The following is a 26313-nucleotide window of genomic DNA, read 5'->3' on the forward strand; positions in this document are numbered from 1 at the left end:
TATCTATAAATAAATAAAAAAGTATACTGTGGATCATCTGTATTAATGGTAACTCAAAATGTCCGCAAGTAACCGTTAGCAATATAGGTGAACTGACTATCTTACACTTTCCTTCCTCCTTCCTCTTCTATCTATTTTAAGAACTGTACTGACAGACGACTGAAAGTGCAGCTGGAAGGCATCCAACATTTTGGGAAAGTTAATGTATATTCAAGTTGGAACTGAATAGAAATGTCTTGCTAATTTTCAGTGTCAGCTTGGCATTAGTTTGCTGGCATTTAGAGTAATTATATGAGGTTGTGTTGGTTTTAAATTAACTACTATAAATGCTGCATAAATGCGGTTAACCACCTCTTAACATAATCATTTAACAAATTAACAAACGCACAATAAATAATAAATTGCACGGTTCCTTTTTAGGAAGAGAGCAGGAAATGTTTGGTGTGTGTGTGTGTCGGCTGTCAGTGGCGGAGTCAGTCACTCATGTGATCCGCTCCGTCACAGAGGACAACAAAAGGATAACTAATAATGTATCTCTTTTAACTTTCTTAAACGAACTATAGGGACCATTTATTGCATTAATGTTTATATATGTCGTGAAAGGATGTTGGTCTTTATAACTTTGAATATATATATACAGTATATTTAAAAAAAATCTGATCAAATTGTGTAACCACTTCCTCTTAAACACCAGCACATTTAATTTAGGAATGAATCCTAGAATGTAGAGGTGTGATGTCTGTTGCTACTGACTTACAAATCAGAATTAGAGTTGTTTTTGCATTCAGCTCGACCAGAAGTCTTTTTATTTCGAAGACGTACCTGTTCCTGCCTTTTTGCATTTCCACAATAAGGGCCCTGAGATACTCAATCAATGTCAATCAATGTTTATAGCCCAATATCACAAATGTTACATTTGTCTCAGTGGACTTCACAGTTTGTACAGAATATCAGTATGACAATATGACACCCTCTGTCCTTAGACCATCACATCGTAGCCTACAAGGAAAAACTTCTGGAGAAACTCCACAGTTTAAAGGGGAACATGGGAGAAACCTCGGGGAGAGCAACAGAGGAGGGATCCCTCTCCCAGGACGGACAGACCTGCAATAGATGCCGTGTGTAAATCAAAGAGATTATACATTTACAACATAGGTAGACCAAATGTTTGGAAATGCATGTGTCTATAATAAGAAGATGAATCCACAAGGATGTCAACAATCCTGTGGGAGCCATCAGGGAAGTAGTATGGTGAGAGTCTGGCAGGACCACAGAGACATGTTCAGCCACGACTCGAAGTCCAGGACTCAGGATCCAGGACTCAGGATCCAGGACTCAGGATCCAGGCGTAGATCTAGACACCAAAAAGAAATTTGGGGGAAGCTGGGTTATTCGGAACATAAGAGTACACAGGTACAGACAGACAGAAGGAAGAAGTAAGGTGTCCCTGATACTGTATGAAGCTTCTCTGTTTTGCGATCTAAAGCAGCTTCATAATTGTTAAGCTTCCATCCCAGGGTACGTGGTGACTTCATTTATTGGCCAATTTGGCATCTCTTTTTCTCCTACTAAGTGCACCATTTGTCTGACACTATGGTGCAGGGAGGTGGACCAAAAAGCAGAACAGCAGCAGGCAGGTTGTTATTACAAAATGAAAGCTTAAGTCCACATAAAGATGGGGATTACAACACATCTGAGGAAGCAGGCTAAAGTAGAAAAGAAGCAAAATACAACCAGTACATGTCTGGAGGAGCAGCAGCCTCACAGCAACAGGTGGTCAGCAAGTTCTTATGAATGGTGCCAGCGACTCTGACTGAAGGGCTCAGAGGGGCTCTTTCTCTGTACACAACATGTGGTAATGATCCGTGTGGCCGTCTGGCATCAAGACGACTTTTCTTTGTTATCGGATCTGCTGCCTGGGAAATCACTGAGCTATATAGAGCCATCATGACTGAGCGGATTTCTACATCCCAAGCTTTGCCAAATTGTTGGTCTTCATGAAGTTCAGCCAGAAAGCTTTTTTTTTTGTTTCTGTATGCCAGGGGAAAAGGTTAGCAGATTCCTCTGAACTCTCACAAGCTCCACCACAAATACTATCCCTTGGGCCATCAGGATGAAACCGGCATCGATGGCAGTCCTGGTGTCTAAGTGTTCTGCCCTAGTTGTCAGAACCATGAACAATGTCCCCTTTTTTCTCACTGCGTCTCCCCACCTAGACCTGAAATGGTCCAAAGCAGTCCATCCCTGTGGATTGGAAGGCAGGTCCAAACCAGATCAGATAATAGTGACTTATCCGACCGGCCCACATCGTCCGACTGGCCCACTTCAGTACGGGCCCATCGGGATTCGTCCCAAACGCCCCAATGGCCAGTCCGCCACTGTTTGTGACAGTTCTTTGAAACGCAAACATTGCACAGCATAGGCTACATGGAAGTTCCAAGCCAGAGTCCCTGGCCATTTCGCAATCTCGAGGACACTGGCTTCCAAGCAAATATTTCAAGGATGCTACGTCATCAAGTGGCGCAGCAGGACCGTTCCAATGTCCAGCATACTTGGAATTCCACAGAGGCCGCGTCCTTGGTTTGGGGAAAATGTCGAGGCTGCACATGGGTAGACTTTGCGTCCTTAAAATCCCCACAATGCTTTGCGCACAGACCAATTTCAAAAACCCTTGCGGAGAATGGCTGAACCGACGCAGCACACATTTAAATGTAAGTATAGTGGCGTAGAACATGTGTTGGTAAATATGTTACTTTGTTACATTTGTTATCACCAAAAATGTGTTCCGTGAAAGTAAAGCAAGTTCATAATTAGATAGACATCGTGAGGTATTTATTTTCGGTACAGTTTATGTTGAAACCGTTAGAGAGAGTGGCACACTTGTTAGCCTGTTCCATTCTTCTTCGTTTTCCGAAGCCGTGGCTTTGAAGCATACTTGCTTCGTTTCTGAAGGAAGTGACTTGGAAGTATGCGACTACCAAGCCAGTATCCTCGAGATTGAGAAACGGCCCCTGCCACAAGTAGATATCTGGAGGTCGTTTGGTCTATAGGGGTGGTCTTCAGGTATGAGGTGGGCCTGCTGGACTATCACAGTGATGTGTCCACTTACAGGTGAAGGTTCCTCCTGAAACCACCATGATTCTTCTTCCTAGGCGACTGTATCAGGACCAGTGGAGTTTTTATATGTACAAAAGTTGTGGGACACGAAAAACGTAGATGTTTATATATAAGCTTCTGGTGCTTTTTTAAACACGTAAATAAATAGCTGGCTATCCATGGTTCCGATAGAGGGGGAGGGGGTGTCGCTCTATGCAAGTCAATGGGACTCCCTGATAGTTCAACATCGACGCTAAAGGGCCTCCCACTGCGTTGATATTGACGCCAAGGGATCCTGACATAATAGGACGAGTTGATAGTGAGAATGTGTTGGACAGTGACGAGAATACTCATTTCCGGCAGCGAGAGCTGCGTCCCTAGCAACCACGTTACTATGAAAACGCCGACACGGGAAATACTGTTTTCACGCCGAGAGATGACGATAACTTCACATGGACACTGGCCAATCTAAAACCTCTTAAGTAACATATGTAGTACCAGGGGCGGCGGGTACTGTAGGCTAGGGAAGGCTAGCCTTCCCAAATATTTTTGTCACTGCATCCTGGTAAAATAAAAATATAATGTATTATGTTTGTGTCTTTGACATTAGCGCTGCTGTACTATGAAGCCAGTTCAACAGACCCTGGATATGTTTGAGTTATCTTAACTAACCCTAACAAACGAGATCTCGCTAAGTGGTCCTACGACGCTGGTTATCAACTCGGTAAATCAAGCCAGGGTTTCTCTCTCCAGCTGAGAGCGCGTTCATGTGAAAGGTGCGGGGTTAGCTACATTTGAACAATCACAAACAGGGACAATTGCACTGACAGCGCAGCGTCATACTTCATGAATGAAAAGTAAACTAATATTAGACAAATATGAACTTTAAACATCCATGATTTAAACATATAATCCAGGATACAAGCCACATAGTTTTGCACCTGCAAGGTGAATACAGAACAACTGGTTAAAAAATAAATAAACTACTGAGTGTTTGAAAGCGTACAACAGTTTTATGATATCACTGCCCCATCTAAGACACGAGTGGATCTGACTTTAATTACATTTGAGTTGAGTGTTTCGTGTTGCTTAAAATAATACTTCTGCATTCCGTATGTGACAATGTAAGTGTTGCACGGCCAGATATATGGAGCTATTTCAGGGTCGTAAGTTTTGATCATTCAAAAAAATACAACTTATTTGAAAGTCCAAGTTTTCATCCTGAACCTTGAAAAATACAATGTTGTATTCAAAACAAAAACAAGTATTTGAAAAAAATGTTTAGGTTGAATATTATTTTGATTCAGTTCAGCAATTCTTTTTAATAAAATATTTATTTTCATATTTCACTTTTATAGATATTTTGATATTTGAATACTTGTTTTTTTCAGTTTCAGATTTTACGTTTTCAGATTCCCCCAAATTATTTTTTCAGTTTCAAATCTTTTTTTTTCAGGTTTCAATCTTTTTTTCGCCTTCAGATCGTTTTTCACTTTCAGATCTTTTTTTTCGCTTTCAGATCTTTTTTTTTGCTTTCAGACTTTTGACCCCGATATTGCTTCGGGGGGCGGGGCTTACCAAAGAGTAGTTTGGCACCCTGAGTGACAGCCCTCCCTCTGTCATGATGCCTTCATGGATGTTAGGTAGCGCAAGTAATACAACTACACACTTTCTATACACAATACTCCCGTGATTGGTGGTAAACAAAACTGATACCAGCATCAAAGTTCCGTTAAACGAGCTGTTGAGCATCGTAGTTGGCAACAATCAAGGTATAAGAGCAATAAACTGTGCTAGAATCTGAAATCAGGTATCCGCAATCAAGCGTTGTCCTTCCCCACTTCCACGTAGCTCCATGAACGCAGCATAGTATTGGCTTGGTTTTTGCGATCAGAATCTGAATACCTTTATTAGTCCCACAGGGGATACATTGTTACAGCAGACAAGAGCCAAAGACAGCTTAATGTTACCTAAAGCATGCATACAAAAAGTATTAAAGATTAAAAAAAAGACATTATATATATTTTTAAAGTTACACATTTTACATAATACACACCCTGTGACAGTTCTGCGGATTTAGCAGCCAGGTATATATTGCACAGTTTTTAACGGCATATATATATTGCACATACTGCAAATATTGCACATAGTTGGTATTTATCAACAAGAGGTGTTATAGTCTGTGTTGTTTTTTGCAGGGCCGGCTGTGCTGGTTGTATAGTCTGACCGCTGCAGGAAGGAAGGACCTGCGGTATCTCTCCGTGAGACAGCGGGGGATGGCGTCAGGTCCACCAGAACAACCTGCTGGCTCGTTGCGGATACGTAATTTCACATTCTAACACAGATTATTTGTACTTGATTGTTGCCAACTACGATGCTCAACAGCTCGCTTAACGGAGCTTTGACGCTGGTCTCAGTGTTCTAACATCCATGAAGGCAACATGACAGAGGGAGGCCTGTCACTCAGGATGCCAAACTACTCTTTGGTAAGCCCCGTCCCCCCAAGCAAAATCAGGGCCAAAAGTTTGAAAGCGAAAAAAAGAAAGTTCTGAAAGCAAAAAAAAAATATCTGAAAGTGAAAAACGATCTGAAGGTGAAAAGCAATGTGAAACCTGAAAAAACAAGATTTGAAACTGAAAAAATAATTGTTTTGAATCTGAAAATGAAAAATCTGTGCTGAAAGAAATAAGGATTCAAATATCAAAATATGTATAAAAGTGAAATCTGAAAATAAATATATTATTCAAAAAAAATTGCTGAACTGAATCAAAATAATATTCAACCTGAAAAACTATTTCAAATACTTTTTTTTATTTTGAATACATCATTGTATTTTTCAAAGTTCAGGATAAAAACTTGAACTTTCAAATAAATTGTATTTTTTTGAATGATCAAAACTTATGACCCTTAAATAGCTCCATACAGATACGGCTCGAGAAGCTGACTCAGATAAGGAAATGATATGATATTATATGATTGATGATCTGATTGATGATGTGATATGAATGATGAGTGCGACACGTCGGCATCTTCTCTGCATACGGCAGTTTAAACTGTATTTCCTTTCTCCTGTAATATGACTTGATAGATTTAAACTCCGCATACTGAGCTCTGATTGGTCAGCAGGCGGTGCTTTCACTGAGTTGATCTCTTTTTTATACACGCCGGAGGCGGGCAGTATCAGGCAAAAAAAAGTTATTTAGCCTTCCCAAACCTGAGCCTCAGGCGCCGCCTATGTTTAGTACATATACATTTGCTTGACAAGAATTTAAAAAATCTTCGAATTCTCCACACAAATGTGTGTTATAGTGAACCAAAAGTCGTGATAGAGGCTTGCTTGTCAACATCCGGGTATTTCTGCACTGGTGGGTCATGTTAACAATACTGTGTCACAATATCAATTGATCCAGCAGAGCAATAGCCTATAGGCAAAACACAGAAGATCAACAAAAGATATGACTTAAAATGAACTTAACAAAGCTGAAATAGATGGTCAACTTCATTAATTTCACTCTAAAAAATGCTGGGTTATTTCTATAAATACATTGCTGGGTTGATTTGGCTGGGTCATAATTATGGGTTATTTGGGTACTGTAACTGGTGGGTTGTTCATGCTGGGTCAAAGGGGTTATTAGGCTTCAATTGCAGTTGAACACCTGCCTGGGTTATTTTTAACCCAGAGGTTGCTTTATTCATTTTCCCACTTCTGAATCATTCTGGAACCATCTTTTTGTCATTTCTCACATCAAAACACACTGAAAAAACGGATTATGACCCCTTTTAGATGTTACATGTTTTAATCTAGCCTTTTTTAATAGATTTGAATGTGTTATTGCATCTTTCTTATCTTTTTTAATTAATCTTAACATATATTGTCACTGTTTAAAATTAGCTCATTTCATTCATTTGAAAGTAGCCTAATTAGAAAAATATATGTACAATTTAATTACCACATATACTGTCCTGTCTGCGCATGTGCATACACAAGCAGCCCGCCACTTTTCCCTCCATTTTCCATTCGGAATCGGAAGGACTGGACTGCCTGCGTAGCTCCGCTGTCGTGAGGTGAACGTTCTCCACGGCTCTCCGTTTTAAGTAAGTAGCTCATTTATAGCCTTGGGTGTATTATATTATACTTAAACAGGTAGCTTTATAGCTAACATTAACGCTATCGACTGTGTGTTTTGATAGATTAACATTAGCAACCGTTAACATAGGCCTACAGCAGCTAGCTAACTGTGAGCCTACTGTTAACCTAGCTTAGTTGTGTAGTAATGTTTAAGTAACCTAATTGAAGTGTAACATGCATTATTAACATTATAAGATAACTTGATACTGCTTTCAAATTAAATAGGTGATAAATTCAATCTTTGTCTTGTTAAACTTTCTTATTAGTTTGTGGCTAATACAAGTTGAATGTTTACTGCCTGTTACTATGCTTTTTTTGTAGCTTCACCTTCCCCTCTGCCCTGGCTTATATACTGGCCATTCCTACTGTGACCGGCTGTAAGTATGTTTCTTTTTAACTTGTTCTTATCATTGTGGTAATATTAGGACACAACTAAACATGTGAAATCACGTTGGTAAGGGTGCTTTTGGTAACGTTACTCTCTGGCGGCAAGGGGTTAATGTTACCGCAGCTAACGTTTATATATAATCTTGGTTTTATGGGCGCTTTCACACCAGAGTACTTTTCCCCCGAACTAGGCCGATAGGGGGAGATTTGGTTTCACACCAAAAAGGATCTGGAACTAGTCCCTAGTTCGAGCTAACCTTATTTTCACCCCCAGATAGTCCCTGCTAACGAGTTAGTACTTTCCTGAGGAGGAAATGGTTTGTGGGTGTGTCGGCCCCACTACACCAGCTTCACGGCCTATACTGCCACCCGAAGTCCCCGGCCGGAAGTCCCCGGAGTTGGGAACTAGCTTCTACTGAAGCCTTCCGAGTAAATCGTCAGAAGCGCCAACACCTCCTCATCACTCCACCGCTCCCATGTATTATTTTGTGTTGCCATAAGTTAGTCAGAAATTGTTAATGTGGCCGACACACCCACGAACCTTTTCTCCCCAGGAAAGTACTACCTCTCTAGCAGGACGGTCTGTTTATCGGTACTTGAGACATTTAAAAAAGACATGTCATATGTATTATTGCTACTTAAATATTATATTTCAATCTTAGTTTCGCCAAAACTGTTTATAATATGCAATAAGACAAAATGCGTCTATGATGTATTTTTGATCTTTCCAATCCAGACGAGAGAGATCTCTCCCCCGTCTGTGTGCGAGGGGGCGGGGCAGTTTACACACACGCGGCTGCTACGTGCATGCAACAACACACACACACACACACACACACGGTAGTGATGGGAATTCCGGCTCTTCTTGGTGAGCCGGATCATTTGGCTCGGCTCACCAGGAAGAGCCGGCTCTTTCGGCTCCCAAACGGCTCTTCAGTTTACCACATATTATACCTTTTAATTAAATCAAATGTAGCCCTGTTTTGATGTGTATAGCCTATGTGTACACATATATCACTTAAATTAATCAATACATCCTTTGTACTGAAGTATTCAAAAGTAAATATTACACGTTTAATATAAATGACTTGCTGTGGCCAAATGTTTTCATTGCATTTACAGACCCTTGTAACTCTCTGATACCACCCAATGAATGCACTGACTTGCTTGTAGAACCACGCTACACAAAACAGATAGCAACACCTATAAAAACTATTTAAAAAAAGGGGCTACTGTATCGACATTTTAAAATTATTTTTAAAGAAAAGGCAGATTCTGTGAGTTGCAGCTGACCACGCCCCCCTGCAGGAGAGGGGAGCATGCTCTGAGATCAGCTGCTGGGCTCTCAGAAGAGGGGGAGAAAAAGAGATCTCCCTCCTCCGTGTTTTATTCTTATAGAAGTAAGAAGAGAAGCAACGGGGCAGAAACCCTCCTTTTTACGCAGCGGTCCAGACATAGACATCAAACGGCGACACGTATTCAGTTGATATTTACTTTGGCATTAGGACAAGGATATCTATATACTTTCCAAGGTTTGACATAATGAATTGTGCTATTTTTAAAGCAAGCAACGATGTTTTTCAAATCTGTAATCAAAAAGCTCCTTAAAAACACTATCGAAGCAGTTCCTGCCGTTACTACGTTAGTTCAAACAGTAACAACGGACTATTTTTCTTTAGCGGATGCATGTCAATTTAAATAAATACATACAACTATTTTTTAAATCAATAAAATTATTTTCTAAAACCATAAAAGCATTTCAATTAATATTGGGAGTCATGTCGTTACTTTGTTGAGAATGTGGCCATGTAATAAGCGGGATAATGTGCACATTGCACATTGCATAATGTGCCTTCATGCCGATCTAGATCCCTCCGATAAAAAAAGAAGAAGAACCGGCTCGTTCGCGGGCGCGAACCGGCTCCCGTCGTTCACTTAAAAGAGCCGGCCCTTTGAGCCGGTTCGTTCGCGACCGACACATCACTAACACACGGTGGAGAGAGAACTAAGCGCTCCGAGGTGTGGTTAAATGTTACCCGTCTTGAGGTGGACAATGCTCTTTGCCAAAAGTGAGAAATCATTTATTGCTTTTTGCTGTAGAATAGAATATAATCATTTAATGTCATTATACATGTACACATACTTGTCAACCCTCCCGATTTTCGCGGGAGACTCCCGATTTCATTGCCCCCTCCCAGTTTCCTCCCGGGGTCATATTTCTCCCGCATTTCTCCCGCATTTCTCCCGCATTTCTCCCGATTTCTGACAAAATCAGATTTACACACGACTGTTTCCACTCTGACTTTAATGCAGCTACACCATTGTTTAGTTTCCATGGTAACAAGTCTCTTTAGTAGCGCGCGCAACTCAAAGTCTGAGAGGGTGAGGCAGATATTCACAGAAAACAGAACAAGAATCGACAACTACTCTACTCTCTGCTCACTCCTTTCCTGTAAAATACAGGTCCAGCCCACACATATGCTCCATCAAGGACGGTGCTACAGGCCGCAAGAGGCAGTGCACTTACAACTACAATAAGCATGTTAATGTTAATCTAACAGCTCCGGCGACCCCCCCCCCCCCCAATTTTGCATTTTGAAATGCGGTCTAAAGGTTGGCAAATATGCATGTACAATGAAAGAATTTAGAAAAGCTTCTCCCTTCCATCAAGTGCAATAACGGTTGAGCATGTAAGGGCACTGTACCCGAATATTCGACTATCCGAATATTCGTTCGTTGGCCAACTATACGGGTTTCAATTTCACTATTCGGATATTCGTTTTTAATTTTTTTTCTCAAATTATTATTATTCTTTTTCTAAATGTATGCTATTAATAAAGGCGATTTGCCATATTCTTATACTATATTTATACTTTTGATATTGCAATGTTAAAATGCGGAAATATATACAATCTCAGCCTGTGCTCCTGACATCGCGTTCACTCACGGTACGTCTACACTACAGGCATCAAAAAATGCTTTCAACGCTTCGCCCATTCACTTGAATGGGGTGACGTAGAAGATTTGTAATCTTCGCCGAACTGCATTGTGGGGAGCATGGCATGGCTTTGCAAGCATCACGAGCATCTATCGGCATCAAAAGTTGAACAATGTTCAACTTTTGAGGCTCGATGCTTGGCATCAGCCAATCAAATTCCGTTTATGCAAATCCCCCCAGTGCAAGCGCAGCCAATCAAACCGCGTGCAAGCTGGGAGAGCCAGACCGCAGTTCATTTCCTCATATTCCAAACGAGATATTACGGTAGCAAATCACCCGGTTCTTTACGACCGGAACTATTTACCGGGATACAAACCGGAGGAACCAGGCATGGAGGGAGGTGGCAGAGACAGTGGGTGAAACTGATCGTTTTTTCGCCTGTTTGGAGAGTTTATATCCAGTTTACTTCGTTTTAACATTGCTATTGCTTTGTATGTCGGGGGCGGGAGATTCATGTGATTGGTTGCTCGTAAAAAATCGACAAGCTTCAGACACGCCCAGCTTCAAGATTTGTTCATGCCTGTAGTGTAGACGGGCCGTCACGGTACGTCTACACTACAGGCATCAAAAAATGCTTTCAACGCTTCGCCCATTCACTTGAATGGGGTGACGTAGAAGATTTTTAATCTTCGCCGAACTGCATTGTGGGGAGCATGGCATGGCTTTGCAAGCATCACGAGCATCAGCCAATCAAATTCCGTTTATGCAAATCCCGCCAGTGCAAGTGCAGCCAATCAAACCGCGTGCAAGCTGGGAGAGCCAGACCGCAGTTCATTTCCTCATATTCCAAACGAGATATTACGGTAGCAAATCACCCGGTTCTTTACGACCGGAACTATTTACCGGGATACAAACCGGAGGAACCAGGCATGGAGGGAGGTGGCAGAGACAGTGGGTGAAACTGATCGTTTTTTCGCCTGTTTGGAGAGTTTATATCCAGTTTACTTCGTTTTAACATTGCTATTGCTTTGTATGTCGGGGGCGGGAGATTCCTGTGATTGGTTGCTCGCAAAAAATCGCCAAGCTTCAGACACGCCCAGCTTCAAGATTTGTTCATGCCTGTAGTGTAGACGGGCCGTCACGAACGCAAACGGCACGCTTCACCTCGCTTCACCTCGTTTCACCCACAAAATGCCGAAGACTTCAGCTGTGTGGGACCATTTTAAATTGGACGACGGTAAGAACAATATGTGCCAAATATGCAATAAGAAACTGGCCTACCACGGTGGAACAACAACTCTGAAAAGTCACCTGGATGCTGTAAGTAGTAGCCTAGCTTATTGTCAAGTTGCCATGATGAAGCTGATTTATCCACCGTTTAAACAATAACGTTACACATGATAAAAACGTGCACTTACTTTGCTTGGAAAATAGTTGCAAGCAAGCAACCAAATTGTTTTTTTATATTAGTTTCTTTAATTTTATCCGATTAGTGAAAATAATAGGAGTAATGTGGGAACATCTGGGGCTAAGGCAATGGCATAAAGTTGAGTTGCTCAGCCTAATAATAACTTGTGTGCATCCCCACGCATCCCAGCCATCAACATCCTCAACAATACAGCAGACCCTACAGTTACCCTCCAGAGGACTGTTAGAAATTAAAATCAATGTTTTAATGGGGAAATGTAGTTTAAACATGCCGTCAGTTTTAATGCTCTTTTATACTGAAAAACCAGAAATTCTTGTGCACAAGCCGTTAAGCTTTTATTCTGAAAATCCTTCATCTACGGTTAGCATTTAGCATGTGGCTAATATACGATTTCCTGAAGAGGTGAATTTAGTAGCGAAATGATATAGAGTGGTGCAAACCGAAGCCTACTGACTTAACACTACAACTATAGATGTCGAGATACTACCATGCTGAATATTAAATGAAGGTACAGTTTATTTGAATACATTATTGTTTACACACGAGAGTAGCATGTGACAACATCCGGAATGACCGGAAACCACGAGCCGAGAAGTATTGTTTAGAGTATTGATTATAGCGTTTAGAATGTGTTAAATGAAAAGTGATGAAAGAGAATATGAGGAGAAACGGCGTGTTAAGCATATATTGAATGTGAAAAGAACCTATCCTCTGTTTAAATGCAATAACGGACATTGGAGACGAGGTGAGCCGGCTGGCGGGGAGGAGCCAGCAGAGGATATATAACAGCACCGGAGGAGAGATCCATTCTCTTCTCTTCCCTATCGAGGAGCGGATCACAGCTGTTTGTCTGACTGAACAATATCATGCTTGTGACCAACCCGCGCCTTTTTTAATTAAAGTACCCAATTGAACTTTCACAGAGACTCCATTTAGTCTCCTTTTAAAGCTTCTCTCCTGGTCGGGAGAATAACGAACACAGTTAACAATCTGGTGAATTCCCTGACGTGATCTCGCTGACCGAGGAGAGAAAACCAACCGGCTGTTTCCTGGAGACGCTTGCAGCCATTCGACACACAAGAGCTCAAATCAATCGGTAAGAAGATGCCTGTTATGACAAAGATTCTTCACTAGTTAAACTAGGCAAAGTTAGATTTGTGTGTTTGACGGCAGCCGGCTGATCCTGAAAATAGCTGTGCATTTTAATGTTAAAACAACCCAAATTGATAAAATAATCACTCTAAAACCACGAGGCGTTGTTTTGTCACAAGCAGGGTGAGTTCACACTTTCTTTTGTTCTATTAACCCTGCATTGCATGCTTTAACCACGTGTGGGTGTTGAATTTTAAATATATAGTGTGTGGACATTGTACTTCGGATAGGTGCCTTGCTGCTTTCACATAGGTGTCTCTTGTTACGTTAATAGTTATTTAGCCTATGACGTAAGGGTATATAGCCCATTTGACGATTTTTTGTTAAGATCTGGAGACATAGCGAATCGGTTGAGGGCCGAGTAAGTGAAAACCAGCGGGGCATAGTGAATCAACTCAGGGTTAAGACCGAAGTCAGTGTTTTAAAGAAAGTCCTTTTCAAGAAAGGCTTGGTTAAGGTCTAAGCCTTTATCAGTGGTTAAAACTGTTCTGTTTAAAAAAGATATTGCGGGTGGGTTACGGTAATCGGAATTACAACAGCAGTGCAGTAATAAGACGACGGTCTATTATCAGTGGCTGATAGGTCTCCATATTGGTCCCGGTTTGGCGTGTCCAAATAGCAACAGTTAACCATAGTCGACTATAAAGTCAAATATTACGTGAACAGGTTTATAGCTAGTGCGTAAGGGTTCCTAACTTTAAGTGATGATATCAATAAGATAAAGCCCATAGTCGACTATAAAGTCAAATATTACGTGAACAGGTTTATAGCTAGTGCGTAAGGGTTCCTAACTTTAAGTGATGATATCAATAAGATAAAGCCCATTTTTTCATAGTAGCCATTTTTTCATAGTAAACTCGATAGAAATGTTTTTATTTTAAACTAAGTGTTGTTTTGGCTTGTATTTCAGGGTTTATAATACCACACCAGTGGTTTACTTTGTTACGGTTCGTTTAAAGATCACCTAGCCATTGTTTAAACTCCCACCTGAGAGCCGCATGGACAAATCTCTTTGTCTACAGGTCAGAGTGCGAAATAATCGGGTGCCATCTTGTTTACACCCCACATGTGGAAAAACAAAGACAGGGCAATCGCCATTTCGTGAAATGCAAATTCAATTTGCTCCTTTTGCTTTGAATTTGCATTTACACAGAGCATCCACCAATTAGAAGTAGCAGAGTAGAACATTTAGCAGACTATTTTTGTAATTATGAGAAGGATACAGATTACAAGTGATGTTGTTCCCCCACACAGAAAACTATTGTGTCCACACAACTAGTGAGGTCAAGAAGACGGGCTTCCACCCAAAATATGCAAGGGGCGGCGATACACCTGACGTGAAGCTGTCCAGACCTGAAAACAGAAACTCGATTCTGCTGTGGTGAAGTCTGGCTACAAAGGGAGGTGTCCGATAGGGTCGCTTGTCTCAAACCAGTGAAGAAGTCAACAAGAACCCAGCAGAACTAGAGAGTGACTGTTAGTGGGAGAACTGTGACGGAGCGACAGAGACTGGCCCAACATTTTCCAGCCATTACATAGATAGACCCCGTCAGAAGACCGGGGCTGTGTTTAAAGGGGAACTTCATTTATTCTTAGCCAGAAGTGCAGTTTTTAATCAAACAATTATGTGATTTATGGAGTCAGATTACATTTTTCTCATAAACACAATTTTATAATCGGTCTGAAGTATCTGTTTTAAGGCATGAGCCGCAGATTAAATAACATAACACTGATTGAGAGCTTGGATGAAGAAGTTGTAGGGTTTTTACAACAGTTTCAAGAATCAGTCTTTATTTATTTATTCTTGAGTAACTTTACTGATTTATAGTGTAGTGCGTAAGGCAATATCTCATTATGAGTGAGGAGCACCAGCCCTTCATGCAGGTCACTCTCTGTGAGAATAGTTCATATTTTCCCTCCAGTTTGGAGACAGATTATTTTATCATATGTTAGTTCAGCAGTGTCAACCAATCCTCTAATCCTAGAGTTATTGAGATGCATTAGCGACACCAGGGGTATTGTTTTTCGCAGCAACGATGATGCATAATACCATGACAAAAGCCATTATTGAAACAAGTAAACTATTAGAAGTGCTAATGGTAAATGTTTTGTGAATATGCATTTATGCCATCAGAAAGCCATACATCATATGATATTTTTGTACGCTTTGTGGGTAAACGGAGAATTTATATTTATTTAATGCAACGTTATGGGTTTTACATGTCCTGTTCATAATAGGGTAATCATTGCAATATTAATTGAGCATTTTATGCTCAAAGGAGGGAGTGTCATGATTATACAGATATGTTGATTTCAGTGACGTAGTTAATAAATAATAACATGTAGTTGACAATAGGTCTCATAACAACAAGAGGTATGCCAAAGCTTGGGCCTTCTCCAAGGAGGGAGTGGTCCAGTTTTAGATATTAGACAAATAGAAGTGGATGAATATGTCAGAACTCTGAGTAATATTATGCAAGTTTTGTCTACACAGCAGGCTAGGAAAACTACAGAGATAGCAGACGAGACACCAGAAGAGACTCCTGTTCGGCCAGGTGATTGGGTGAGGGTGAAGGTTCACAAAAGACAGTGGGCTCATCCCCGGTGGACGGAAGCGTGAAAGGTTGTAACAAACTTCACACGCGCTCCGGTTTAAAGGTAAAGAAAAAGGAGCAAATTGACACCACCTCACACATTGTCACCCTTCACTGGCAACTTCCAGAACATTATTGGGAGTTAGGACTGATTTGGCAGAGCTGGAATAAAACAATAAATAGAAATAAGATAAAGATAGAAACAGCTCAAAAGACAAATTGTCTATAGATTTTTATAGATTGTACATTAATGTGAAAACCAATTCTTTTGTTTTACATCTGAAAAAGAGTCCAATTTTTTGTATGTTATTTTTGGACTCATTATTTAAATTCTGTAACGGACACAAGCAGGGATAAAATAGAGATGATGACGAGAACAAAGCCAAACCAATTGTGGGGTCCCCTAGGGATAAGAGTCAGAATAGCATTGTTGATTGTGCTCATTACACTTGGCACCTTTCTGGTTGGAAGGGGAGTACAATATCAAGTAAAACATGGAACCATTAGTTCACTCATAGAGAATGCCCACATCATTAACAAGACTCCAGCTGCTTTTCACAGACTTTCACTTATCCTAGGAGACAAAAGATCAGCTGAGCAACAAGAGGAGGAGTTAGAAATACTCGTTCCCAAACAAGAGGCGGTTATAATCAAGATGATTCACCCCCCCTATATGCAGTTCTTGTATCAAATGATGAGATGGGTTTAAGTGATCGGGATATGTAAGTGATGGGGATTTACAGATTAGGGGAATCTCTAAATACACTGGATCCATGTTTTAGTCTGTACCAGAAACACCACCTGTTAAGTTTATGAACAACCGACCGGTGACCTGAGTAGAATTATTGAAAATGATTACAGTTGAAACAGGCTACTAACCCAAAAGTACAGCTTTGTACGTACAAACTCTATGAACAAAATTTCCTAGCAGACAGTGGCGACATTGCAGATATGTCCAGTCACCAAAGTTACTTATGTTCTAAATAACTGTGAGATTTAAAGTGATGGAGAAAATATGGAGACGTTCCTTTATAGTGTGTGAAATATGTGGTGCTTGAAGCATCTAGGTATTTAAATGTATGGAAGAAAGTGGTTTCCTGAAAGAGTTAATTGGAGTAAACATGTTACAGTGGGGGAAAACAATGTTTAGGGATATGGTACAATTATTAGAAAACATTAACTGGGCTTAGATGACATTTAACATCAAAGAAAGATAGTATGGTTAGGAAAATAGAGTGGGAAAGATTGGATTTATTTTACCTCAGTGTGTTAACTATAGATAATGCGTCCCGAGATCTCTCTCTCTCTATCTCCGCCTGTCAGAACGCTGCGATCCCAACTTCCAAGCAGACAAAAGACCTCACCACAGAAGACTCCTCCTCCTCCATCGAACAGACAGAGAAGCAGAGCTGAACAAACAATGACAAGACTTTATCCAGAACCATCTCCACCTGAGGAATCCAGAACTACAGGTGACATAAAAGGCACACTCTCATCGGTCCCCCACAGGACATGAGCTGAGCCACAAGATTTGGACACAAGAGCAGAGTGTGGGACATGAGAGCAGAATATGCCCTCCATGCAACCAGTAGAGACTGTAAAGGAGGAGATGAAAAGCAAAGCAGATGGGACACTGAAAAGAGTTACACCGGAAGGATCCAAGCGCAGATGGACTGAGGAGAAGGTGAACGGAGGAGAAGACAGGCCGGAGGAGTTGGCATGGTCCGGCAGAACGTGAGGGGGTCGTGGCTTGACAACCAGAGGGGGAGAGAAGGAAAACGGGAGTGAGTGAGTTTACACATAAACACACTTATTCACCAACGAGAAATACGTAAAGAAAAAGGTTTATTAGCCATGAATTAATCAATTGGTGAATTTATAAAGAAAGAAAGAGGAAACTATTAAATAACCCTAAAAACACACTGAGGGTAGAACATATTATTCAATCTTTTCATCATATGAACAAATTATTCTTTAAGAGTTTTTTTATTCATGTGTGAAATTGGGTAAGATTTAATTTGTTACAGTATAGACCTACAGTTTAAAGGGATGGTTTTAGTAACCACTCTATAAAAGCAGACAAATCTTTATTTGTATGGAAAATGTTAAAGGTAGAGCTAGTACCAAGCCAAAGATAGTATTCCACTCTAAAGTATTGATATCTCCATTGTAGCATGGTTATTACCTCAGGAGGGAAGATTAAGGTGGAAATAACAGTTGTTTTTTGTCCAAGATGTAGAGTTTTAAAAAGACAAAAGAGAGATTGCACATTTTAATTAAAAAAAAACTAATATAATTGGGAGTAATACATGGGGGGCCTTGGATCACTCATTGTGATGGTGCATATTTTACAACAAATATCGTTCAGGGAGAAGGGGTCGCTCGATCCACCCTGCAGATGTTTTAAATCTTACTTGCAGCTTCAGAGGGAGCGCACGGCACCAGAGTATGAGTTTTAAAAGACAAGCGCCACCAGCTCCTAAAGGTCATCCATTCAATCAGTGATGACCTGACTTTTAGAGATGTTATTTAAAGGAGAAACATATCTGCCATAGGTGTAAATTCCTGAATTGAACTGCAAACCATTAATGAAATGACTTCTGTTTTAAAGTTCTTGTTAAAGGAGGGAGTAATTATCACATGCTCTAGCACCCAAGGTTCCACACACTGTTAAAGGGGTTAGCATAGCTATTTAAGTAGACAAGAATTGAAAATAAATTAGTATAACGAGTTATTGATATTCCACTGGTTCTCACACCATTTCAGGGACTTTATCACTGCATTAGAACAGACCACCCAAAGGTACTTAGTAGGAACTTTTAAGTGATGAAATTCTACAACTGTTGTAACTGACCAAAATCTTCTCCCAGAAATGACTGTCTAGAATGCCGTACCCCAGAGTAGAACGTACCGATTGATCACGACGGCCCCTTCTAGAGAACATATTACTTTCATACCTTAAATGGTATGAAAGGAGGGAGGGTAAATTTCTCATGAGGAGATAATTACAAATGCTAGCAGAACAAGACGACCAACCCCCGTATTCAGATGTTGATGACAATGATGAGTTAGTTTAAATGATATGGATGTTCGGAGATGAGATTGATCAATGAATGTCCAGCTGATGTGATTCTTTACATGATGAAATCATGTGAAGAAGTGAGCAAAATAAAATGCTAAAATGGAGTGAATCCATTTCAATTTACTTTACACTATTCCAAGATAGTTTATTTTTATTTTTCAATTTACTTTGCCAATCCAAGATATTTTATTTTATTCTTTATTACTTTATACTATTCTAATATGGTGGATCTCATGTTGTAAAAATCATTGCTATTCTAAAATGGTTTGTTTCTTTTCACTTTGTAAAAACAAGTGCCTTAACACTGAGCGTGGTATGAGAACGGTTTCTGTGAAAGGAGGGACGAAGAAATGTCCTGATACCAAGCCATTGCTGCTATTTTGAAGAATGATATTGAATGTAAACACTAGAAGTTATGCACAAGGGAACACTTTTATGTTTGAACACAGACAAGAATTTATTTTGTATTTTTGTAAAGCCGGCTGTAAAACCATTCCATTTGATTGTATGTTTGTTAATATGAGATATGTAATATGCAAAGTTCAGATGAATAACTCATTGATTTCAGTATTATACAAACCTTTTAGGTGGGACTGTTAGAAATTAAAATCAAAGTTTTAATGGGGAAATGTAGTTTAAACATGCCGTCAGTTTTAATACTCTTTTATACTGAAAAACCAGAAATTCTTGTGCACAAGCAGTTAAGCTTTTATTCTGAAAATCCTTCATCTACGGTTAGCATTTAGCATGTGGCTAATATACGATTTCCTGAAGAGGTGAATTTAGTAGCGAAATGATATAGAGTGGTGCAAACCGAAGCCTACTGACTTAACACTACAACTATAGATGTCGAGATACTACCATGCTGAATATTAAATGAAGGTACAGTTTATTTGAATACATTATTGTTTACAGACGAGAGTAGCATGTGACAACATCCAGAATGACCGGAAACCACGAGCCGAGAAGTATTGTTTAGAGCAGTGGTACTCAACCTTGTCCTAATCAGGAGCCACATTGACGAAAAAATATTTTTGCAAGAGCCACAATCCAAAAACGCTCCTTTCCTCCCTGAAACCTTTATGCATTTGAGAATATGGATAATAGTAATATGTTACTTAAGAATGAAAAGCATAATGTACAGTGCAATAACTGTGATTTCTTATTTTCACTGCAACCACAAAACACACAAAACAACAGATAACAGACAGCATGTTTACTGATAATCACAGTCCATATAACAGCAGATTATACACAGCAGGGGTTGTCAGAAGAGTAATGTTGACCTTACTTCACACTCAATGTGATTTCTGACACTCCTTCTGCCGCACAAGTGATTTGAAGTCGGGCTCTGCGCTGGAAACGGCGATCCGGAGGGCCTCTGTTGTGTGCTGCAGACTCAATCTGTTTCGGTTGCGACATTTTATTTTTGTGAGCGCAGAGAATGCTGCTTCACACCGGTATGTGGACGGAAACATTGAGATGATGCGTCTTGCCAGTCTGGAGATATTTGGTAGATGCCCCACCAGTTTCCAAAAGTCCACGACATCTGTAATCCGAAATTGACGCTGAAGTTCATCTGAGCTCTTTAACTCCACGAAATCCATTTGAAGCTGCACAAGTCCGAGCTGGTCGCTTATTTGCTTCATTTCATTGACTTCAATCAGGAATGGGTTTTTTACAAGTAGAAAAATATTGCTATGGTCCTTGAAGTCGTGGAATCTGGATGTGTAGTTTTGCTTGAGCTCAGTTAGCACCTCACAGAATTGAGATTGACAGGTCAGGAGAGCGTCTGCATGCCTCGCCATCACTTTCTGCACGGTGGGGAAGAAACGGTAATCAGAACCACGGACACTTTGGTCGAGTACATCCAGTTTGTCAGAAAATACTTTGACAGCCGTGTAGAGCTCATACACGGTCTTGTTTCTTCCCTGCATCTTGAGATTAAGTTCGTTCAAGTGCTGCGTAATGTCACACAGGAACGCAACAGACAGCACCCACTCTTTATCATCCAAAAAGGAAAATCGGGAAGTCTCCCCTTGGCCGACAATGAAGGCTTTCAGGGGTTCAATCAAGTCCATTAAATGTGCAAGCATACGTCCTTTAGACAGCCATCTGATCTCGGTGTGTAACACCAAATCTCCATAGTGAGTGTCAAACTCCTCACACAGCAGTTTAACATTTAAGTGGTTTCTTGCACGGGCCCTGATATAATTAACCACTTCGATTACATTTGCCATCACTTCATTCAGACATTTGAACTTAGCAAACAAGGCTTGTTGATGCACAATACAATGGTATGAGAAAATACCCTCAGCAGCAACCCCGCCGTTTTTAAGCGTCTCTTTCATCAAGGCCACGGCTCCGTTCCTCTTACCAAGCATCGCCGGTGCGCCATCTGTCGTGAATGCTGTGATTTTTTCTGGGCCAATGTTAAACTTCTGTAATGTTTCCAGCACAGCGTTTTTTATTTCAATGCCCGTTGTTCCATTTTTCAGTGAAACCATGTCAAGCAGTTCCTCTGTAATGTCAAGCTTACTGTTGACCGCCCGGATAAAGATTAGTAATTGTGGCGTGTCATTGACATCCAAGCTTTCGTCCATTGCAAGGCTGACAAACTCAGCGGATGACAGTTTGTCCTTAAGAGTATGTGCAATGTTCTCTGAAATGTCTGATGCCCTCCTAGCTACAGTAGAATCCGACAGTTGCATTTTTTTGGCCTCTCGTTCCAGGTCTTTTTTCTCAGGAAACAACGTTGAACAAGCCAGCAGTATGCAGTCCTTCACCATTTCTCCATCAGTATATGGCTTCATCTTTTTCATCAGTTCATGTGTGATTTTGTAGGATGCCTCTGTCGCTCTTTCACTCGTATTAGTGTGGAAAAAGTTTTTTTGAGCAGTTCGGTTCTGTTTGAGTCTAGCCAGCTTTTCCGCCCTCAGCTCTCCACCTTTCGGAAAGTCGGTACTAAACTTCGGGTGTTTTGTGTCGTGATGGCGCTGCAAATTGGACCTTTTAAATTGTGAAATGATGTTGTCACAAAGCAGGCAGGTGCATTTTCCCGAACCGGTGGAGACGAAGAAAAACTCCAGTTCCCAGTCCTCTTTAAATGTTCGATATTCCTCTTCATATTTCCGTTTAGTCGTAGCCATTTTTGCATACTGCTGTATAGTTTTCCCAGTGTGACGTAGCAATTATCTCGCGCGAAACAATCAGAGCGCGAAACCTGACATAATATTTGATTGGCTATTCAGAGGGGGAGGGGCGACGACTGATGTGTGACTTGTGAGTGATAATGAAATGTTGATGAATTCTTCTGACTTTGTTTTTCGTTTTTCAAAGATTTTTTATTTTTTTTTTATTTTTTAAGTGGGACTTAAAAGAGTCGCAGTTAGTCTTAAAAGAGCTGCATGCGGCTCGCGAGCCGCGGGTTGAGTATCGCTGGTTTAGAGTATTGATTATAGCGTTTAGAATGTGTTAAATGAAAAGTGATGAAAGAGAATATGAGGAGAAACGGCGTGTTAAGCATATATTGAATGTGAAAAGAACCTATCCTCTGTTTAAATGCAATAACGGACATTGGAGACAAGGTGAGCCGGCTGGCGGGGAGGAGCCAGCAGAGGATATATAACAGCACCGGAGGAGAGATCCATTCTCTTCTCTTCCCTATCGAGGAGCGGATCACAGCTGTTTGTCTGACTGAACAATATCATGCTTGTGACCAACCCGCGCCTTTTTTAATTAAAGTACCCAATTGAACTTTCACAGAGACTCCATTTAGTCTCCTTTTAAAGCTTCTCTCCTGGTCGGGAGAATAACGAACACAGTTAACAGGACACATTTAGTTTTAATGTTTGCGAGTACTGAGACAATAAATAAATATCAATCGTAATAGTATGCTCTTTCTGCGCTTCTGCTTATGTCAGGTGTCTCGGATTCGGAGCGTGTTATGAAACCTTTTTTCCCCAAAAATATGTTTTGAATTTTTTTTTTTTTTTTTAAATGTTTTATAAAAAAAAAATACAAATCTCTCCGCACCGAATATTCGAATATTCGCTGCTGATTACTACCGAATATCCGGAGCCCGAAAAATTGTATTTGGGACAGCCCTAAAGGGCACACAAGCAATTGTGACCCGCTCTATCGAAATCATTTGGAAGTCGCAACGGCTCATTTCAAAATAAACGTGGATTTGCGTAAAAAACAATTTTTTCGGGGTTCGGGGGTTTTGTTTGATTTTAAACAAACAAAGTCTTGGCTTTCAGAATATGAAACTTTTATTTCCAAACTCACACGATAAATACATTCTTTAAGCTTGTAAAGGGAAGATGACAGGCAATCTGCTCTTCCGCATCGCCGCCCCCCCTCCCTCTGGCTGACATTATGAATGTAAGCGTAGAGTAATCATAAATAACACGGCAGGGTCCTTTACAGTTTGTTTTCATCTGATTTCAATTAAACAAAGTCTTGGCTTTCAGAATATTAAACTTGTGTCGTCAAATTCAGATGATAAATACAACTTTGAAGCTTGTAACGGCATAATTACAAGCGGAGAACGGAGTAACTTAACGTCACAGCAGGCATAACAACAGCCGGTGTTTCTCGTGAGGATTTTCCCCGGGAAACAAACGCAATACACACAAACGCAAAATTACACAAACACACACACACATACACACACACACTCGCGAGCTTCTCCCAGACCAGTAATCCAAATGAAAATATCTTCCCTCCGTAGTATTTTCATCATTTGCTTTGCTAATAATCAATCAGATCGATGGATTCCAGAGAAGAGAAAACTTTGAAGGCCTTTTTCTCAAAATGATGACTCGGTGACAGTCATTATATAATGTGACATATTTCGCTTAATATTTGGTGTACAAAAACAATCCTGATATCATTAGAAAGCTAGGAATGTCCTCTTTCCAACAGTGTTCAAAATGTGTCTTCGGGTCAATGCGACTGATTTCGATAGAGCAGGTCACAATTTGTCTAAACATTTAGCAAAAGTGCATCACATCCAGTCATATTTAGACTCTATTTAAAAAAAAAAAAGGACTTTGTAGGATTTTGAGTCATTGGCCTAACACAAGTTAGTAATCATTGGCAATCAATTAACTTTTTTCATTTACCATTATGATTTTAATTTCTGCTCATCTTTATTTTTATTGCAGGTTTTGCTATCTGATGTTGGTGTGATGGGGAACAGAACCTTACCCACAATACTCCATATTGATGAGGTAAGTTATATATTTCACATGGTGAATGTATGGTGAAATGCCTATTTACTGTACACATCGAGCTGATACAGAGCAACATGATCATACATTTGAAATGGTGTTTCTGTCCATCTGATAAGTCCAATATTCACTATCTTTTAGTTCTGTTTATGCTCTGCACCAACTCCTTAGTAAAGTATTTGGCTCTTTAGCTGCTCAATGTTCTGCTTTCTTCACCAGCTATTCTCTATCTGTTTGATTGTCTGAAGAAAACAGCTGCTGCTGGAATTGGGGTTTTCACTTTATAACTCAACATTTTACCCATTGTCAATTAAAAAAAGTATTAGCAAGGTTTAAACGAACCATACAGCTTACAAGTCTAGTTTTGATTCCTTGCAATGACCTTAGATTAATTGAAATACTGGTTAGAACACACTGTAAACCAATACACATCTTATCAAGGACTTGGTTAATGAGGAGGTCAAAATTAAAATCTATCCTTTAATAATACAGTAGATACAAAATATCATTACACCAATGTTTGAATGTGCTCTTTGTGTTCTGTCGTTTTGTTTTTGCATAACAGATACATGCTGAATTCCAGCGCATAACAACTATCCCACTTGAAACAGCCTTCATGGCGCAGTTGGACAGCCATCTAACTCTGCTGACATCTGTCTTCCAGAAGAATGGAGGAGTTGTTGGCCAGAAACTAGCCAAACATCTGGCGATCTTGCAAAAGGTAAATGTGTGTATACACTTTTTTATACAAATTGTCTTATACTCTATGGAGCAATTTTATGAAATGTACCTGTCTAGTTCCGTATAGAGCCCCATTTGCATCACAACAGCCTGGATTAGTTGCCAGGTACTAGAATGTAGTATATGGTAAGTCATTGTAATTGCATTTGTCAGTCACATGTGGTGTTTTAAGATCCTAGTGTCAGGCATCAATTTTAGATAATTATGTTTTACCTTATAAGGAGCATGAAGGTTGAGCATATTTATATGAATGTTGATATTCATCAACAGACTAAAGCATTTCAAACCATCAGCTTGGTTCTTTATACGATGAGGTTGGCTTTGTTCATTATTTTTCTTATTGTCCAATGGAAAGACCATAATCAACAATGTCTTAGTCCATCTGTCAATCCTCCCTGACTTCTGACACTCAGCACCAAGCTTATTGGTTCCTACGTAAATCTTTGAAAACACCTCACACATATTTAGTTTAAATCAGAAATATATACAATATGACCAGCTTTGTTTTAAGGGATTAATAGGTATGTGAGCAATATTACAAAAAATGTATACGATAAAGTATGTCATTAAAATTACATATATTGAATAAATGCATGTTTTTTCTTTAAATATACAGGACATCGAAGGAGATGACGTCACCAGAGACCTGGAGAAATCTACTATGGGCATATATGTCATCAACAAGGAGGGTGGAGAACCTGGACATTATGACGACGTTGGGATTTTTGTTGAAGGACTAATCATTCTGGACAACATTGGATCTGTAGCCCGAGCTTGTGCCATCATGCTGGGAGTCATCTATACACTGAACATGGCTTACCCCAAAGAGCTAAGGTACTACTATGAATTCATTCATAGTAGTACCATTTACCAAGTGCTCTTGCAAATGGATGGTGAAAGGCTTTCCCCCAAAGTCCTTGGACTGAAGAACATGCCGGACTGTAGGATTTCTTCAGCCGCTCGTGAACCAATGCCATTTAAGGAAAAAAACACCAGTCAAACCTCAAAGGTTGGGAGAAGAATGTGGAAATGTTGATGGACTTGGAAGACATGTTTCATGTATTAATGTGAGGAAGGTTACATCCTCCTCAGCTGTTTAAGTCACATGCTTCATGTTACGTGAATTTGTATTGTGCTAAAATGCATTGTTCTTTTATAGTGGAAATGGAATGTTGGCGATTTGCCAAAGCTGTTCAAATTATCAATAAATGCATTTTTTTAATATATATATATATATATATATATATATATATATATATATATACGGTGTGTTTGGAGATAATTCATTACACAATTATACATTATTATTATATTCTATTTAGCCCAACAATATAGTTAATTTCAATCAATATATTGGGTCAAATGAACAACCCAATGTATGGTTTATATTTAACCCAGTGATATAGTTAATTTCAATCACTAGCTTGGGTCAAATAAACAACCCAGCACATGGGTTAAAATGATCCAGCCCTGCACATGGGTTAAGACAACCCAGCGCGTGTTCTGTCCTATAGTGACTCAGCAGCTG

General features: G+C 40.0%; 2 protein-coding genes across 2 annotated transcripts; one reads left to right on the forward strand and one right to left on the reverse strand.

Moving 5' to 3' along the window:
* Positions 1–7094: 7094 nt before the first annotated feature.
* On the forward strand, positions 7095–26009 carry LOC307013820 (uncharacterized protein). The gene is made up of 5 exons (XM_079641364.1): positions 7095–7191; positions 7547–7602; positions 23979–24044; positions 24610–24765; positions 25402–26009. Exons 3-5 carry the CDS (start codon positions 24003–24005, stop codon positions 25819–25821), a joined length of 618 nt encoding a protein of 205 aa, XP_079497490.1. The 5' UTR covers positions 7095–7191; positions 7547–7602; positions 23979–24002; the 3' UTR covers positions 25822–26009.
* Positions 20106–21956, reverse strand: LOC307046406 (general transcription factor II-I repeat domain-containing protein 2B-like; the record flags this gene model as incomplete). Its single annotated transcript, XM_079692800.1, has 1 exon — positions 20106–21956. One exon carries the CDS (start codon positions 21954–21956, stop codon positions 20106–20108), a length of 1851 nt encoding a protein of 616 aa, XP_079548926.1.
* Positions 26010–26313: the final 304 nt, after the last annotated feature.

Source organism: Notothenia rossii (genome assembly GCF_949606895.1).
Source record: "Notothenia rossii genome assembly, chromosome: 7".
Taxonomy (NCBI): Eukaryota; Metazoa; Chordata; class Actinopteri; order Perciformes; family Nototheniidae; genus Notothenia; species Notothenia rossii.

Coding starts and splice junctions, on each gene's coding strand:
- LOC307013820 (XM_079641364.1), top strand. CDS start 24,003: ATGGGGAACAGAACCTTACCCACAATACTCCATATTGATGAG. Junction 24,045..24,609: donor CAATACTCCATATTGATGAG/GTAAGTTATATA, acceptor TTTGCATAACAG/ATACATGCTGAATTCCAGCG. Junction 24,766..25,401: donor ATCTGGCGATCTTGCAAAAG/GTAAATGTGTGT, acceptor TTAAATATACAG/GACATCGAAGGAGATGACGT.